General features: G+C 45.5%; 2 protein-coding genes across 2 annotated transcripts in view; both read right to left on the bottom strand.

The window, feature by feature from the left end:
* The window catches only part of Heatr6 (HEAT repeat containing 6), a 32,759-nt gene extending 32,268 nt beyond the window's left edge, over positions 1 to 491 (bottom strand). The window contains exon 1 of the mRNA XM_057774818.1: positions 249 to 491. Within this exon, the coding sequence (XP_057630801.1) occupies positions 249 to 467 (219 nt within the window). The 5' untranslated portion in view covers positions 468 to 491. The remainder of the gene's footprint in view (positions 1 to 248) is intronic.
* A 1,133-nt stretch (positions 492 to 1,624) lies between these two features.
* LOC130878603 (protein Wfdc21-like) lies at positions 1,625 to 5,576 on the bottom strand. Its single transcript, XM_057776639.1, has 3 exons — positions 5,352 to 5,576; positions 3,210 to 3,310; positions 1,625 to 1,767 (listed from the first exon to the last, which is right to left on the bottom strand). The coding sequence occupies exons 1-2, from the start codon at positions 5,446 to 5,448 to the stop codon at positions 3,216 to 3,218; spliced, it is 192 nt and encodes a 63-aa protein (XP_057632622.1). The 5' UTR covers positions 5,449 to 5,576; the 3' UTR covers positions 1,625 to 1,767; positions 3,210 to 3,215.
* Between the last annotated feature and the right edge of the window lie 14,113 nt (positions 5,577 to 19,689).

The raw sequence follows: 19,689 nt of genomic DNA, 5'->3' as shown, positions 1-19,689 counted from the left end.
AACGAAACCAACAAAAATTATTCTCGACATCCCTGGAATCGTTCGCCAGGGATGGCAGCCTAGGGCGTCAGAACAGCAGCCTTTGAAAGATGCTAGCTTGCAACCCTTCAGATGGAGGGCGGAGAATACGGCACAGACGAAGGGAGAAAGCCAGCCTGGAACTAAGGCACTCGGTGGACCGGCGACACCCGGAGGGTCCGGAGGAAAGAACCTGTCGTTGTCCAGGAAGGGTGAGGCGCGCCGCCTACCTCGGGGGCCACGCCGCCGCCCTCACTGTAGTTCTCGGAGATGAGCTGGTCGAAGAGCAGGTGGATCTCCATGCGGGACACGGTGCTGTCATCCGGCTGCAGCTCGCGGAGCCTGGCTGACAAGCGGCGGAACCCATCGTCCTGCTCGGGCGACAGCTCCCGCGGGGCCTCTCGCGGCTGCCCACAAGGAAGCGACGATGCGACCTGCACAGCCGCCATTTTTCCTACGTGAGCCAGCTGGGAAATACTTCCGGGGCACCGCTTGGGGGCAGGACTTCGCTGCGAGCTCTAGTTCCGGAAAGTATTTGCACTACCGGTTGCAACTGTGATGATGAGGGTATCATTCCATCAGCCTGGTATCTTGTAAAAGGTGGCAGAAATAAGGCTTGAAAATTTCGCCCCCCCCCCCATCCTCTCAGAAAGTTCGCTCCTGGTCGGGCTGACATTCCTAGAGTTTCAAGATTCTGTGAAGCTGGAGAGCACTGTGACATCCTTGTACTCTTACTTACATCCTACCAGAATCCTTGATCTTCCTTATCCCCAGTGAGATAAACTGATTGTTATAGCAGCGGTTCTCCTTGCTCCACACCAAGAGTGTCTGAAGCAATCCTCAAGACCTGTTCAAACATTGCACTGAGCTAGGATGTAGGGCCTCGTTCTTACCACAGTAGAGGTATGAAGAGACTGTGAACAGTCTGGGTTTAACGACATGGGTGACCCACATAAAGTGTTATTCAAGACTGAATGACCTTGGTATCATAGAGTATACTTCTAAGCTGTGAACTTCCACAGTTTTAGGATAGGAGGTTGGTGTGTAGGGGCTGCCATCATGTAGCTCAAGTCAATGCAAGCAGTCTTCAAAGGCCTCCCTGGGAACTCTGCATATAGTTTTCCTTCGTTTGGTGATGACCACAGGATAGGGATGTTCATTTTCTTGGTGGACTCACACTGCCATCCACAAGGATAGATGTTATCAGAACTCAACACATTGGCATTAATTAGTAGCTTTTCTGCTGTTAGGATTAGATACCCGAGAGGGACAGATTAAAGGAAGGAAAATTTATTTTTGGTTCCCTATTTCAGAGGTTTAAGGCTGTCTGTGGCTGGCTCTCCTGCCTTGCTCTGTAGTAAAGCAGAATTATCTTGACAACAAGCGTGTTTGGTTAAGGCTGCTCACCTAAAGCAAGCAGGAAGTGACAAGAAGCAAGGCAGGCCCAGGACAAAATACCCCAGTGATGTACCTCCTTCAGTAATGAATGCTCTGTTTCCTGAACAGTGCCATCAACTATGGACCAACTGCCCTCAACATATGAGTCTGTGGGAGACGTCATAGTCAAACCACGACAACCTCCAAATAATGCAAGCAATGTGGAGACTTTTACAATAATGATTTATTAAGAGAAACACCTCCTTGCCCCTCCCCCACTGTGTTCCTTGTAATCTTCATCCATGGCCTCCATTTTCAAGAGCTTTCTTGGGCATGGAGTTCCAAACAGGCAAATTTTTTTCAAGGTAGAAGCTGTAGAAAGAGAGGTGCAATTATTAGAGAAGATGACCCTCGAGATAATTCTTTGTTGGAGAAATAGATATAAAAAGTATACTTGTTGCCAGGCAGAGGTGACATATGCCTTTAATCCAAGCACTCAGGAGGCAGAGACAGGCGGATCTCTGTGAGTTTGAGGTCAGCCTGGCCTACAGAGTGAGTCCCAGGACAGGCTCCAAAGCTACACAGAGAAACCTGTTTCGAATGTTCTTGAGACCTTCTGTTTTGGGGGATAAGTAGCTACCTAGAATGCAAAGAGAAACAGCAGTTCCTGATTCTGGAAACCCATAGCACTGTATAGAAACCAGCAAGCTCTACAGGTGGGTGGGACAAATACAGTGTTCTGAGCATGAACAGTTTAGGTTTGTTTTGTTTTGATTTATTTGTGTGGATATTTGTGTTTGTGTATGTGCAGTTACGTGCGTGTTGTGGCCTAAGGGGACAGAGGACAGATTTTGAGGCCAGTTCTCTCCTTCCACCATGTGGATTCTAGGGATCAAACTCAGATCACCAGTCTTGGCAGCAGGAGCTTTACCAGACTGTTGATCCGAACAGTTTGGTGTTGAGAGTATATGCTAAATATGCTAATACAATTTAACCTACAGAAGCACTCCCATGACTCTAGACTGTCTTTTCAAGTCCTGTCCCTTAGACATACCATATAGTAGTTTTTTATTCCTTTTTTCAGTTAGTAGGTACTGAAAATTAAAAAGGGAAACTTATACAGTATTATGAATCCCATTAAATATATTACAGAAAAAGCATCTGCTTAGGTCAATATGGCAATGTGCATGAAAGGCTTACTATGATTATTCTTTGGTCATTGATTATATATATCAGGTTGTATCCCAAAGGAATTAATAAGGGTGTGCACATCTTAATAGTCATACAGTCATATTAATATTATAAAATAAATGTCGTAAGCTTATATTTACAAAGATTGTTGACAGAAGAGCATATACAAAGGGCCACAGAGAAGGCAAAGATGAGGACTGAGGATAAATACTGATATTAAAATTGTTGGTTAATTATTTTTAAATAGAAAAGCTAAGGAATTAAAAAGCTACAAGATTCTTGTTTTTAAATATATTTTTTATATTTGAACACAGTTAAATACGTGTCACAGTCATAAACAGACATTATTTTTGGGGTGATGAATAATGGGTGATTTTATCTTCTTGCTCAAATCTTGTCTGATTTTTCTCCTGGGTAGACTGGGTGGGGAAATTATTCTAAAGGTTTGGAAAGCGCCATCCTGTGGTAGGTGCATCTTCTTCATGGAGGAAAAAGGGGAGATACTCTAGGGAGACACATGGGAGTCTATCCTACCAACTCCTGGAAAGTCCCATGGGGTCAAAGGTCTAACTTGCCTGGTCTAGGCGAGATGTGTGGTAACAGTAAGGGTAAGATGGTTTTACCTGGTCTTAACTTGTAGCACAGACATGACCACACCCAGTGCTGACACACTGATCCCCTTGTGCACAGTCCCAGTCACCTCTGCAGAGCTCAGTGCAGGCACCTAAATCAGAAGAGATCATCTGAAAGCCAGGCAGCTCATCGGCTAATGGCCAGCCTGTACTACACAGTAAATTTACCCTCTCACAAACAGACAGACAGATGGTGAAAGCCACTGTGCTTTAGGCTCAAGTTCTGGGGATGACAGTCCTCGCTTAAGGAGTAGATTTCACTAGTTTCTTTTCGCTCAAGGCAGAGTATAATTTGTAAACTGTTACCGTTTAATTCTGTTAAAAACAAGGCACACACATAACCTCATTAAAGCAAGCCCACTTTAGAGATGTGGATAGAGGGGTCGTATTTGTGGAAAGGAAGGAAGACGGTGGCGTAAATGACAACACGTCCCCACACCATAGGACATGGAGCAGAACGGGAGATTTTAACTGTGAGGTCAATCTCCCTAGCTCCGCTTTACAGCATGGTCCCCCATGTTTCCAGTGCTGATGTTTTTCTGAGATGAGAAAGTTCAAGACCCCTTGACCCTATTCACAGTAGTGTGGTCAATCATTAAGTATTTGTGTTGAGCCTTTTCTCTATATAAAGCTTTTTCTATACATAAGGCCCCTTGGCGCCTTCCAATGCAAGTAAGACTGCCATTTAAGGTCCTGAAAACAAAGCAGTGTGTCGCAAGTGTCCTGCAAGGGGAAACTGGAGGACTCAAAGGGCTCAGAGGAGAAACGACATTATTTCTTGTTCATCAGAAAAAGCAAGCCTTGAAGTGCAGGAATAGTCTCAAGGAAGAGTAATGGGGAAAAGCGGACGGAGTGCTGAGGAAAGATGCAAAAATTCCCAAGGGGAAAATGTCACAGGGCACGGCTTCTGCAGGCCCTACTGAGGCGCTTCCACGGCTCTAGAATGACTCTTCAGGTGGTGTCCCTTAGACACACCTAATTTGCCTCTGTGTTCCCTGGAATATGGGGAGCTATGAGCAATGGCAAGGGGAGTGGGGGAGAGCTGGGCAGATTTGGGAGCGGCTGGAAGAAAAGCAGGAGAAGCAAGCACTGCAGAGGGCAAGCAGGATTTGGGGTTCCATTTGACAGGCCAAGAGAATGAGGTGTCACTTGAGAAGATTATCTGCTGCGAAAATATAGACAGAACCAGGATTCAACTAGTCAACACACCGAAGAAGGAAGAGAGGGATGGGGAGAGCTTTTGGGAGGAAGCTGTTGCAATGGCAGAACCTTGGAGTAATCAGGGCTGAACACAGTGAGATGGGAGAGCAAGGGCCGGACAAGACGCAATGTTTCAAAAACAGGAAGTTGATGGAGTAGGGAAAAGAGTAAAGAAGAGAGGCCTAAGCTGGATCTGAAGACATTTCGGAGGATACATTTCAGTAAAAGATAAACCAGGCTGCATGGTGTGGGGGGGTGCAGGGTGGGGGAGGATCAGTGTCCGGGCTGAGAAGAGTCAGGAGACTCATCCAGAGGACCCGAGAGTAATGCGTCAGGAGTTTAACGGGACAGAATTTGAGGCTGCAGTTACCAAAGGGCTAAGGGAAGAATGGGCAGAGAATTAAGACTACTCCTTTGAGAGGCCAAAGGAGGTGAGGTGGATCATGCTTGTATCCAGCATAGCAGGACCAGGTAGGAAGATTGCTGTAAGTTTGAGGTCAGCTTGGGCTACGGTCTGAGAATGTCTCAAATGAACAAAAAACCAAACAAACAAATAACAAAAAAACTATGGCAATAAAACCCTTTTTGAGAATATCGTTGGTAAAGGAGATTGACATAATGAGAAAAATGCCTTCTGTAGACAGGAAAGAAGCTGGTGGAGAGGGAGAAGTGGGAAGGTGGAGAACGGCTGTTGAGCAAGCGGGAGCGGAGAGTTCACATAGGTGACCCAGCTAATGGAGGGAGAAAAGAAAGAGGCAGAAAAGGAAGTCTGTTCTAGGGAACTAAGAGGTGGCCATCTAGGAGGATCCTAAAGAGAGCTTTCTTTCCTCCCTCTCTGCCCCACTTCCTGCGCACATGCGCAGTGGTTCTGGATGGCCTACTTCTGCCACCTTCATTTAAGACAGAGCAATGCTACCTTTTGCCCGAACTTACCTAAGAGATGCAATGGTCTCACTGCAGCCTGAAGCTCCTGAACCTCCAGACTGAGGGTGACGAGGGACACCAAGAGAAGGAAGGCCCCCAGCTTCATGCTGCCGGTGGAGGATTTCAGCAGAAATGCAGCAGAGCTGAGAACTGCTAGAATTTAAACCTTCCCACCCACTGAGCTAGAATGCTAAGTCAGGGGCGGGTCTGCACACCATGGAAGCCAAATCCCCGCCCGGAAACTAGCATTACTGGAAACAAACCACGTGTGCCCTGGGTGGTGCCACGTTACCCAAGCCAGGTTCTGTGCCAAGAACACTCTCCTCTGTCCCACAAACAGGACTCTTGAAGTTGGAAAGTTGGAGGGCCTGAGAGGCTCTCATTCATTTTCAACAAAGCATTAGAGGCCAAGTCTGGGCACGGAGCATGCTGGGATAAGGAAGGTGTCCTTAGGGAATTACAATCTGGAAGCTGGCTGTCATAGGAAAGACCTCGTCTCTCCTCACTGCTCTAGGACAGGGAGTAAACTGAAGACAGGAAGAGACAGTGGGAGAGCTAGTGGGGTACAGTCACCTGTTGATGAGACAGTAAGCCGCCGCAGTTTTCCTCTGCCTTGATGTGATTGTCTCTGCTGCTTGGAGCCTTGGTTTTGGGGAACCCTAGCTGGCAATATCCATGTTAATCCCCCACCCCAGGATGCCTCTCAGGCTGCCGCACTTGGAATGGGGCGATAGTGACACCCAGCCTAAGTGTGAACTTTCCTCCTCCTTGTAGACGTGCCTACCAATCTAGATGAGTGATTGTGTACCTCAGGCTACCCTTGGTTTGGGTGCCAGGGCTTGTACCCTCTTTCTTCCCCTAGTGGTGAGGGAGGGGCGCATGTAATGTTTGACCATGAATACTGTGTCTCATAAAATACCTTAACATGAAATGAGATGAAAGCCGGGGGTGGTGGTGAGGAGTGATGGGTAGCAGAGTCAGTTTGTTGTCCCTTGGTAGGTTCCTGGGAAGATGGCTAATTTCTTTAGAGTCAAGTACTTGGGTGGGGACTATAACTTAATGGTAGAGGGCATGAGGCCCTGAGTTTAGTTCCTAGGATCTCACATACATGCACACTCATGCACGCACATGCACACACACGGGAGAGGGAAGAGGAAGGGAGAGAACACTTGATGTTTCACAAGAACCCTGGTTCCTATTTCTGGGCTCCGGAAGAATCCCTTCCTTTCATTTGTCACAAGTCAGAGGTCCTTTGGATAAACAGCTGACTCCACACAAGCTAGCTCTCCCAAGGGGGTTAAAAGGCAGAGTTATGGGCCATGCAGAAAGTATTTTTGCAAGTTGTTTTAACCCCACTCTGTCTAGCCCAAAGGAAGATCTGCTGGGGTACAGTTTCTGCAATAGGTCTAATGCCTGGCACATCGCTGATGCCTCGTCTCTGTGATAGAATACCTGGCTAAGGCAGGTGGAAGGAGGAAGGTTTTCTCCGCTACACTGTCCGCTGTTCAAGGGTATTGTTGTGGAGAAGGCATGGTAGAGTGTGCCACCGGGACTTCTCACAGCTTTGCAGATGAGGAGAGAGAGGGCAGACAGATGCAGAAACACACAGAGACTCAGACAGACAGACAGACAGACAGACAGACAGACAGACAGACAGACAGTCAAAGAGAAATCACATAAGCCCCATCCCCAGTACCCCATGTCCCCCAGTCAAGTTCTAGCTTCTCTAACTTCTGAATCCTCCCCAGGCAGCACCAGTTAGGGATCAATTGGTTCAAACACCAAAGCCCATGATGGGGACATTTCATGCTTGATCCATAACAGCCAGGAGAGAGTTTAGAGCTCTTCAACCCTGAAACGATTACACAGCTCCTTTCCATGTGATTCCGTGTTTTTACAATCCGGAGGCCTGAAATAAAATTGTACAAACATCAATGGTATATTGAAATCATTCTCATTTCTTCTTATATAGCCTCATTTTGATTTTTTTTTTCTGGTGGCCTAAACATGTGCTTATTGGATCCTGAGGAATCCTCAGATCAGGTGGGGACTTCGAAGTTTAAATGATGTGTTCCATCCTGCCCTCTCATCTCTTCTCTTATTGGATCCTCAGATGAGGTGGGGACTTCCAAATTTGAATGATGTGTTCCATTCTGCCCCCTCATCTCTTCTCTTATTGGATCTGAGAGATCCTCAGATCAGGTGGGGACTTCCAAGTTTAAATGATGTGTTCCATGCTGTCCCCTCATCTCTTCTCTTGGGTCCCGTTGTCTCTGCCATCCAGGTGCTCCTGGTTGCTCTGTTCCATGCACATGGGTCAGTACAGTAACTTTTAACCTGCCCAGCTCGACTGTGCCTGGGACATGGAATTCCTTTCTGTTTCTTCTCTGAATGTGGGCATTCTTGTCTGTCAAAAGTCAAGTCCTTACCTATCAATCAATCACCCTAGGTCAAATGTCACCTCTAGAACTTTCCTAGGTCCAACCCTGGGAGAGGAACCGGGTCTTTGGACTTGGCATAGTTCTTATTGAGCTCTGTTAACACCTTATACTTAATTACTACTGACTCTGCCTTGCATGTCTCTCCTGGGAAGGTCTTGACAGCTAGGGTGGGTTTGTGTTCAGGGCTCCTTGACAGGTGTTTATTGTCCTTAGTGATTATTGGGGGTGGGTGGTTAATTAATCTATTTATTTATTTATTTATTTATTTATTTTTCTAACCAAATGATAAAGTTAGAGAGAAGAACAAGAATGGTGAATGATAGAGGTGTGTGTGGGGGGAGACAAGAAGTGGAAGGTGGGCCAACCTAGGGCCCATCCTGGGATCCTGAATTCGCCGAACCAGATATTCCATAAAGGTCCGCACTCTAAAACGACAGCACTGGAGCTCAATAAACCCCACTGGAATCCCACCTTTTTGCCACTGAAAGTGTGAGTGTGGAGAAGAATTCGTGTTAGTGAAAAAGACACAGCTGGCGTTCAGTGCAGGGACTATAGAGGCAACCAGTATAGGACTTAATTTTTTTGTTTTGTTTGTTTTTTCAAGACAGGGTTTCTCTGTGTAACAGCTCTGGCTGTCCTGGAACTCACTTTGTAGACTGGGCTGGCCTTGAACTCACAGAGACCTGCCTGTCTCTGCCTCCCGAGTGCTGGGATTAAAAGCATGTGCCACCAGGACCAGCTAGGACTTACTCTTAAGGAAGCTTCCTCTTTAAGGGAGGGAGCTAGAAACCAGCAAGTAGCCTGTGAGGAAAGCAAATGTCTAGAAACCCTGCTGACTGAGAACAAAGATAGTGTCAACTTGACACAGGCTTGAGTCATTTTGGAAGAGGGGGCCTCAACTGAGAAGCCACTCCCACAAGATTGGCCTGTAGACAAGTCCGTAGGACATTTTTAGAATTAGTGAGTCACGGGGGAGGGCCCAACCCATTGTGGGGGATGGCATCCCTGTGCTGGTGGTCCTGGTACTTTAAGAAAGCAGGGTGAGCAAGCCATGAGGAAGAAGCCAGTAAGCAGCACCCCTCCATGACCTCTGCATCAGCTCCTGCCTCCAGGACCCTGCCCTGTATGATTTCCTGCCCTGACTTGCTTCAGCAATGGAGTATAACCTGAGAGCTGTAAGCTGAAATAAACCTTTTCTTCCGAGAGTTGCTTATGATCAAGGTGTTTCATCACAGCAACAGAAAACCCAGCTGAGACAGAGAGTATTTTATTTACAGAAATAATAAGTAGAAACCAAAAGTCACCTTGCTTGCCCAGGACTACCAGAGGTGACTCCATTTGCATTTTGCATGAGTGACAGGCTGGGTTCGCCACCAGCTCTCGACTGTCTGTGCACAAATGCCCTTGCTATATTTAACTTGTGCTGACTCGTTTTAGGCTGCCAACTAAATAGATACTTAAACTTTGTAAATCTATAGTGCCTCGGGAATTTAATTTTCTCTTGTGGAGACCAAGAAGTCAACAAGACCGGTGCTTGAGTAGAGGCACACTCCAGACGTGAGCCAAGGGTGTGACTATTCGTCTGCCTTTGCTGAACCTTTGAGTTAGTCCAGACTAAGCCTCTCCACTGCCATTCTTTCTTTTTTTTTTAAATTTTTAAAATTTTTTTTGAGACAAGGTTTCTCTGTATAGCCCTGGCTGTCCTGGAACTCACTCTGTAGACCAGGCTGGCCCCGAACTCACAGAACTCCGTCTGTCTCTGCCTCCTAAATGCTGGGATTAAAGGCGTGCGCCACTGCCACCCAGCTTTACACAGACGTTCTTGCAGACATTCCTGTACTTAATGTTCCAACAGGTGGTAAGGTGGTTTGTCAGTCAGTGTTGATTGCCCAATGGGAGAATTTGAGTGAGGATGTGTCAGAGCCAGGTCTGCTTCATCGTCACTTCAACTCTGTCTTCACTCTCCTCTAATCCCCTTCCTCTGCCTCAAACCCTGTGAGGGAGAGTCATCCCCAGGATACTGAAGGTGAGAATTCGATCAGTGTGGCTCTAGTCAGTCATCTTTCTAGCCTTGGCGGTTTTGTCTGTGAAGTGGGATGAAGTAGGCTAGAAAGCAAAGATGAAGGGTCATAGGAAGGGAAAGGAGCCGCTCACCCTCGGAGCGAGTTTGTATCTCCTGTTGTCAAGGATGTTTGAAAGAACAAATCCTGCTTATTTAGGGCTAGAGTGTTTGTGGCCCTTCCTTTTCATCTCTAAATCTAAACAACACACCCCACAAGCCATCTTATAATTTCATTTGCACACAGACTTACTTCAACATTGGGAGCTGGAGAGATGGTTAAGAGGACCTTGGTTTGAGTCCCAGCACCCACATAGTGGATCACAACTGTCTGTAATCCCAGTTCCCAAGAAATCTAATGTCCCCTTCTGGCCTCTGTGACTACCAGGCACACACATGGTACTCAGACATACGTACAGGCCAAACATCCATACACATAAAATACTTTTTAAAAATTTACTTGATTAAAAACATTACTTAATCTTTCAACCTTTTTATAAATGACATTCGTTAATGTAGTTTAGAAATCACAAACCATATAAATAGGTGTTGCCAAGACAATTGAGTGTGATTCTTGCCTTGAGAAGCCCACACTCACGTCTTTGTCCTGTATCATCCTTTCCCTGTCCATCTTCCTGTCTAAGTACTGAAACTCACTAACCTTGCCCTCTTCTGCCTCATCCTGAAGTTCTTTCCTGTAGAGTCAGAGGTCTGGCTCTATTTGGATGAAAGTCTCTGAATGGGCAGGGAACTCCTTAGGTTGCTGATGGCATTTCTGGGCTGCTTTCCCTGCTGCCGTGATCAGAGGCCATTTTTTATTGGGCATATGAGAAACACACACACATGTGTTGTGTAGTATGTATGTATTCATACTCTTGGCACCGCATCCTTTGAACTGTCGGCTGTCAGTACTATGAACATCTACAAGAGGGACTGTTGTTTTGTCTTCCTCGTCTCTGCAGCAGGCCTCTTTGGGAAACTTGTGCAATGCTGTGTGAGGGACTGAGGAAAGACTACAAAGTGAATAAATAAAAATGAGCCAGAACCTGTTCGCGTCTTATTCCACTGGACATTATAATTAAGCCATGAAGAGACTCCAGGGCTTAATCTAGCATTGCTATTAACTCTGTGATCACACATGGGTTCATGCTTCCTACACAAAGGTCAAGAAGTATAGCATGTGATCTGTTTCTGATAAAGAGTCATTCCCTGGGACAAGATTTAAAAAATGTCACAGGCAATAAAGAGCACAACATTGACTAGAGGGGACTGTCACCACCCACCACCCAAAGTGCCTTCGTTCTTGATGAGAATGCTTGCAAGACAAAGGGATTGTTGCCAACTAATGATTAGCAAGAACCGAACTGTTCCAAATACCAGCTCTCCTGCCCCCTTAGACTTTGAAACTAGAGCGTGAGACCTGGCAGGGACCACAGTGTAAGGTCCGCACCCTGGGAGAATGAGAGGCATGTTTTCTCCCACCTACACCTTCTCATCTGAACCAGATCTAGACAGTATAAGGGTCTGCTGGGCCAGACCAGACCAGACTGTCTGCACTTGACCCCAGCTCCAGCCTAGCAGACACCTGTGCAGGACTGAGAACACGGTCTTTAACTCCAGCATCGTGTTGCTGTGTGAAGTCTCCTTTGATATGGCACAGATGGTCCGAGACAGAGAGAGGATGACACATTTCCTCCCACTGAACCAGGCTGGCATCTGCTACCTAGGTCAAGACAGGCATGTGAGGCCTAACCCTGATAAGTATCTGATGTTTCTGAATGAAAGATCTTTCTTCGCATTGAGTAATGCCTTACTTTCATACCAGCATGCCAAGTGGAGGAAAATAGCCGCTGTCTCATAATTAAAACCACCAAAGAATGGAAACCACTCTGAGTGACAGAGAGAAATGGGGTGGGGAGAAAGGGAATTGACACATACTGGGCACTTGTACGTGCTGTATTTTACACACACACACTGTGCGTGTGTGTATCTCCCAGCTTTATCCCTGTTGTTAATGTTATTATGCTATCAATGTTAAATATATTATTATCACCCCTGTTATTAAAATTCTCAAGGGCTAGTTCCTTTTCGCACATGGCCTTACCTAGTCTGGTTTTACACAGCTGTTGCCCCCTCCTCTCCCTCCTCCTCCTCATCATCATGTTTGCGGGCTATATGTGCATCGGTGTGTGCATGTGTGTGTGCAGGTGCACACACGCGTGTGCTCATGTAAACAGGCCAAAGAGGACATCAAATGTTCCACTCTGTCACTCTCTGCCCTACTCCCTTGAGACAGGGTCTCTCACTGAAGTAGAGCTGTGCTGGCAGCCAACGAACCCCATGATCCTCCTGTCGCCGCCTCATGGAGTGCTCCAAACTCATAGGCACAAGGATGTCACACCTGCCTTTCAGTGTCGATGAGGGATTTGAACTCATGCCATCACATTTGTGCAGCAGGAACTTTCCCACTGAGTCGTTTCCCTAGCCCCGATCCAGCTTCTTAATTACCTGTCTTTCCATCTGTAAGCTCTCTCCTCCACACCTCCCCTCTGTGAACCTGCATATCCACACTTTACCTCTGTGTAACTTGAATAGCTCCCCATCCATTCACCTGGCATTAGATCCAAATCTCAGTACAGTAGAGCACAGGGCTTTGCCTAGGAATAGGGACTGGAGTCCTCTTTGTTTCAATGCCCAATATGCCTAGAATTGCTCACGTGGTTGAACTACATGAGATGCTAACAGTGCCCCACACTGCACTCCGAGGGGCACAGGTGGTTTAGAGATCTCATTTCTGAGTAACCATGGCGGGGCAGCCATTGAGGAACACCACATTCTTACTGCGTTTAAATAGCACCATCCTGTGCTGTAATTCTGTTGTAACTTTGTGCCTGCCTGTTAGATCACTTTCTGTGATTGTGATGGCACATATCTAAGGTAAACTTACAAAGAGACAAGGTTTATTCTGGCTCGTGGTTTTGCAAGTGTCCGTGCATAGTCAGACAGCTCCATTGCTTATGGCGCCTGGAGCAAAACCGTGCATCACGATTGGACCATGTGGAGAGGAAACTGTCTACCTCAGGGCAGGCAGCAGGCAGAAAGAGAGGGAGCAGCCCTGAGTGGCCCCGATATCTGCTTCAAGCTCATGCCTTCAGTGCCCTAACTTCCTCCAATTGTGTGGCACCTCCAAAAGGCTCCCCCATCTCTGAATATGCTAGAGGCTAAGGGCCATGCCTTTATCACGTGGGTCTTTGGATGGCCATTTGTCAAAAACCATAGCACTTTCAGACAAGGGAGGCAGGGGTGGATGGGAGGGTGGGAATGGGGGTTATGTCGTTATAACTGTTTTGCCACACAAGAGAGGGAATATCTGTGACCCTCTAGGATTTCAGCAAAGAATGAGGCAGCGAAGTTCAGAGGGAAGGGCAGGGCTGACAAACGCGTTGCAGTTAGCCAGCAGTAAGAGCAGACTCATGGGCCACCAGTATCTGTCTGTTGCACAGATCCATTGAAAGAAATGAAGATTCTTGGATTCCACATCAGACCTACTGAAGCAGGAACCCTGGGTTTGGGGTACACTGGTCTAGGGTTTAATGAGACTCCCCTCAGTTAGGAACCTTATGCATGCCCTTGCTGCACAGTGACCCCTTCAAGGCCTTCGTACTCTATCAGGATAGCACCGCGGAAGATGCAAGCTGGGTATTATACTCACAGAATTAAGTGACTACTTTGGGTGAATCAAGTTGGTGCCTCTTCGTCAGGAGGATTCCCTTGCATTCTGTCCCCGCCCCTACAGATCTATGCTTGACCTGTAAGCCTGAGATTAAGTGTTTGCAAGCTGTTCTTGGATTGCACATTCAGTCTCAATTCCCAGGCAATTCTGACGCACCTTCAAGATTTACAGGGGCAGCAATCAATCCTAGGCTTTCAAGAAAAAGCGAGGGGTGCAGAGGTACAGTGACACGGTGTATCCACCAGGTGGCAGTATGAATGGTGGGGAGTAGTGGAATGAATGAAAGGCCATAGCGTTTCACATCAGTCAGGGAGCAAGGTTTGGGCTAACTTTCTTACGACCCTCTTTTTCCCCCGCTGTTGTTGAGAATAAGCTGATAACTAATGCTATTTAAACTTTTTTCTACTAAGAACATTCCCACTCTTTTAAATTTATAAAGACTTCTAAGCAAGGTACTATCCATCTGTATCTTCATGGGTCTTCGGATCATAGAGAAATGGTATGTTTCCTAATTCTCAGAGGCCGTAGCTGCCTTCTTTCTCTAGTGTCTAGACAGGCCTTACTGCTATGATGTTGGTTTTGACATCAAGCAGGTAGGTCTATGTCCAGCCATGGATACACAGGATAGGGTGTGTGTGTGTGTATGTATATATGTATGTGTGTGTGTGTGTGTGTGTGTAAGCTTTCCTTTAGGATGTAATGTGGCTTTCTACGTGGAAAGACTGTGGATAATACCTTTTCTGAATTTTCCACAGTGAACACATATGTCTTGTATAAGAAGAGCAGGGATTGAGTTCCGGGTGGCGGAGGCACCAGCAGGCAGGCCTAGGCGGCGGAAGCACCAGCGCGCAGGCAGGCCCAGGCGGCGGAGGCACCAGCACGCAGGCAAGTCCGGGTGGCAGAGGCACCAGCGTGCAGGCAGGCCCGGGTGGCGGAGGCACCGGCAGTCAGGCCCGGCAGGCAGGCCTAGGCAGCGGAAGCACCGGCGCACAGACAGTTCCGGGTGGCGGAGGCACCGGCAGGCAGGCCTAGGCGGCGGAAGCACCGGCGCGCAGGCAGGCCCGGGCGGCGGAGGCACCAGCACGCAGGCAAGTCCGGGCGGCAGAGGCACCAGCGTGCAGGCAGGCCCGGGTGGCGGAGGCACCGGCAGTCAGGCCCGGCAGGCAGGCCTAGGCGGCGGAAGCACCGGCGCGCAGGCAGGCACAGGTGGCGGAGGCACCGGCAGGCAGGCCTAGGCGGCGGAAGCACCGGCGCACAGACAGTTCTGGGCGGCGGAGGCACCGGCAGGCAGGCCCGGGCGGCAGAGGCACTGGATGCAGGATAGTGCGGGCAAGAAACAGTGAAGCCTGCACTGAGAACAGATTGCCCCGCTACAATTAAATCAAACCCAATAGATAGCATCGGTAAGAGGAGATGGGCAGACGCCAAGGCAAGAATTCACCCAACAATCTGAAAAACAACATGAAAACACCAGAACCCAATGATCTTACAACACAAGGACTTGAACACCCTATCACAGGAGAAGAGGAAAAAACTGACTTTTTGAAAGCAATAGAGTCCCTTAAACAACATGTAAAAAACGCCCTCATAGAAATGGATGAGAAGTATAACAAAAAGTTTGAAGAAATGAGTAAATACGTAAATGATACCCTGGGAAGCCAAGAAAAAACGATCAAACAGGTAATGGAAACAGTCCAAGAATTGAAAACTGAAATGGAAGCAAGGAAGAAAACACAAACTGAGGACCAGCTGGATATGGCAAATATAGGTCAACGAGCAGAGACTACAGAAACAAGCATAATCAATAGAATACAAGAGATAGAAGAAAGAATCTCAGATTCTGAAGACAACATAGAGAAAATAAACGGACTGATCAAAGAAAACACCAAAACCAACAAATTCTCATCAGAAAACATTCAGGAAATATGGGACACAATAAAAAGACCAAACCTAAGAATAATAGGGATAGAAGAAGGAGAAGAGGCACAGCTCAAAGGTCCAGAAAACATTTTTAACAAAATTATGGAAGAAAACTTCCCCAACATAAAGAAAGATATTCCTTTGAATATTCAAGAAGCATACAGAACACCAAACAGACTGGATCAAAAAAAAACATCCCCTCGCCATATAATAATCAAAACACAAAATATACAGATTAAAGAAAGAATATTAAGAGCTGCAAAGGAAAAAGGCCAAGTAACTTATAAAGGTAAACCGATCAGACTTACACCTGACTTCTCTATGGAAACCATGAAAGCCAGAAGGTCCTGGATAGAGGTACTACAGAAACTAAGAGACCATGGATGCAAACCCAAACTACTATACCCAGCCAAGCTATCGTTCACTATCAATGGAGAAAACAAGACATTCCAGGATAAGAACAAATTTAAACAATACGTTGCCACAAATCCAGCCCTACAGAAAGCAATAGAAGGAAAATCACAACCCAAGGAATCCAACATTGCCAACACTGCCTACAATAACCCAGGCAACTAGTGACCCTTCAACAGCACAACTCAAAGAAGGGAGACACACAAACTCTTCTACCAAAAGCAGTAAGAATAACTGGAGTTAACAACCACTGGTCATTAATATCACTTAATATTAATGGTCTCAATTCACCAATAAAAAGGCACAGGCTAAGAGATTGGATACGAAAACAGGATCCAACAGTCTGCTGTTTGCAAGAAACTCATCTCAACCACAAAGACAGGCATCTACTCAGAGTAAAGGGTTGGGAAAAGGTTTTTCAAGCAAATGGTCCTAAGAAAAAAGCAGGTGTGGCCATACTAATTTCTAACAAAACTGACTTCAAACTAAAATCAATCAGAAGAGATCAACAGGGACACTTTATACTCATAACAGGAACGATTCAGCAGGATGAAGTCTCAATCCTGAATATCTATGCCCCTAATATAAAAGCACCCACTTATGTAAAAGAAATATTGCTAAAACTCAAGGCAGACATCAAATCACACACACTAGTAGTAGGAGACTTCAACACACCTCTCTCACCAATGGACAGGTCAATCAGACAGAAAACTAATAGAGAATTAAGAGAATTGTTGGAGGTAATGAATCAAATGGACTTAACAGACATCTATAGAACACTCCACCCAAATAGGAAAGAATACACCTTCTTCTCTGCAGCTCATGGAACCTTCTCGAAAATTGACCACATACTTGGAAACAAAGGAAACCTCCACAGATACAAAAAAATATCAGTGTCCACCTGTGTCTTATCAGATCACCACGGATTAAAGTTAGAAGCCACCAACAAAGCTACCCCCAGAAAGCTGACAAACTCATGGAAACTGAACAGTCAACTACTGAACCACACCTGGGTCAAGGAAGAAATTAAGAAAGAAATTAAAGTCTTCCTTGAATTTAATGAAAACAAAGAGACAACATACTCAAACCTATGGGACACGATGAAAGCAGTGCTAAGAGGAAAGTTCATAGCACTAAGTGCCCACTTAAAGAAAACGGAGAAAGCATACATTGGGGACTTAACAGCACACCTGAAAGCTCTAGAAAAAAAAGAAGCAGACGCGCCCAGGAGGAGTAGAAGACTGGAAATAATCAAACTGAGGGCAGAAATCAACAAAATAGAAACACAGAAAACAGTCCAAAGAATCAATGAAACAAAAAGTTGGTTCTTGGAGAAAATCAACAAGATTGACAAACCCCTATCCAAACTAATTAAACGACAGAGAGAGAACACGCAAATAAATAAGATCAGAAATGAAAAGGGGGACATAACCACAGACACAGAGGAAATTCAGAGAATCATTAGATCTTACTACAAAAGCCTGTATGCCACAAAACTGGAAAATGCAAAAGAAATGGACACTTTTTTAGATAAGTACCATATACCAAACCTAAACCAAGACCAGGTGAACGATCTAAATAGACCTGTTAGTCGCGAAGAATTAGAAACAGTTATCAAAAATCTCCCTTCCAAAAAAAGCCCAGGGCCAGATGGTTTCAATGCAGAATTCTACCAGAACTTCCAAGAAGAGCTAATACCTATACTTCTTAATGTATTTCACAATATAGAAACAGAAGAGTCATTGCCAAATTCCTTTTATGAAGCTACAGTTACCCTGATACCAAAACCACACAAAGACCCAACCAAGAAAGAGAATTACAGGCCTATCTCACTCATGAACATCGATGCAAAAATTCTCAATAAAATACTGGCAAACCGAATCCAAGAACACATTAGAAAAGTTATCCATTATGATCAAGTAGGCTTCATTCCAGAGATGCAGGGCTGGTTCAACATACGCAAATCTATCAATGTAATCAACCATATAAATAAACTGAAAGAAAAAAACCATATGATCATTTCATTAGATGCTGAAAAAGCATTCGACAAAATTCAACACTCCTTTATGATAAAGGTCTTGGAGAGATTAGGGATACAAGGGGCATACCTAAATATAATAAAAGCTATTTACAGCAAGCCAACAGCTAACATTAAATTAAATGGAGAAAAACTCAAAGCCATCCCACTAAAATCAGGAACACGACAAGGATGTCCACTCTCTCCATACCTCTTCAATATAGTGCTTGAAGTTCTAGCAATAGCAATAAGACAACATAAGGGGATCAAGGGGATCCGTATTGGAAAGGAAGAAGTTAAGCTTTCATTATTTGCAGATGATATGATAGTATACATAACCGACCCCAAAAACTCTACCAAAGAACTCCTACAGCTGATAAACACCTTTGGTAATGTGGCAGGATACAAAATCAACTCCAAAAAATCAGTTGCCTTCCTATACACTAAGGATAAGGAAGCAGAGAGGGAAATCAGAGAAGCATCACCTTTCACGATAGCCACAAATAGCATAAAATACCTTGGGGTAACTCTGACCAAGGAAGTGAAAGATCTATTTGGCAAGAACTTTAAGTCTTTGAAGAAAGAAATTGAAGAGGACACCAGAAAATGGAAGGACCTCCCTTGCTCTTGGATTGGGAGGATCAACATAGTAAAAATGGCAATTCTACCAAAAGCAATCTATAGATTCAACGCAATCCCCATCAAAATCCCATCAAAATTCTTCACAGATCTGGAGAAGACAATAATCAACTTTATATGGAAAAACAAAAAACCCAGGCTAGCCAAAACAATCTTATACAATAAAGGATTGTCTGGAGGCATTACCATCCCTGACTTCAAACTCTATTACAGAGCTACAGTACTGAAAACGGCTTGGTACTGGCATAAAAACAGAGAAGTCGACCAATGGAATAGAATAGAAGACCCTGACTTTAGCCCACAAACCTATGAACACCTGATTTTCGATAAAGGAGCTAAAAGTATACAATGGAAAAAAGAGAGCATCTTCAACAAATTGTGCTGGCAAAACTGGAAGTCAATCTGTAGAAGAATGAAAATAGATCCATATATATCACCATGCACAAAACTCAAGTCCAAATGGATTAAAGACCTCAATATCAGTCCAAACACACTGAATCTGATAGAAGAGAAAGTGGGAAGTACTCTACAACACATGGGCACAGGAGAACACTTCCTACGTACAACCCCAGCAGCACAAACACTAAGGACATCATTGAATAAATGGGACCTCCTGAGACTGAGAAGCTTCTGTAAAGCAAAGGACACTGTCACTAAGACAGAAAGGCAACCCACTGACTGGGAGAAGATCTTCACCAACCCCGCAACTGACAAAGGTCTGATATCCAAAATATACAAAGAACTCAAGAAATTAGACCGTAAAAGGTTAATCAATCCAATTATAAAATGGGGCACTGAGCTGAACAGAGACTTTTCAACAGAAGAAGTTCAAATGGCCAAAAGTCACTTAAGATCATGCTCAACTTCCTTAGCAATCAGGGAAATGCAAATCAAGACAACATTAAGATACCATCTTACACCGGTCAGAATGGCTAAAATCAAAAACACCAATGATAGCCTCTGCTGGAGAGGTTGTGGAGAAAGGGGCACTCTCATCCACTGCTGGTGGGAATGCAAACTTGTGCAACCACTTTGGAAAGCAGTGTGGCGGTTTCTTAGGAAAGTCGGGTTCAACCTACCTCTTGACCCAGCAATACCACTATTGGGAATATACCCAAGAGATGCCC

The sequence above is a fragment of the Chionomys nivalis genome, chromosome 7 (genome assembly GCF_950005125.1).
Source record: "Chionomys nivalis chromosome 7, mChiNiv1.1, whole genome shotgun sequence".
Taxonomy (NCBI): Eukaryota; Metazoa; Chordata; class Mammalia; order Rodentia; family Cricetidae; genus Chionomys; species Chionomys nivalis.
Note: the sequence above shows the minus strand (reverse complement) of the source record. Positions and strands in the feature narration are given on the sequence as shown.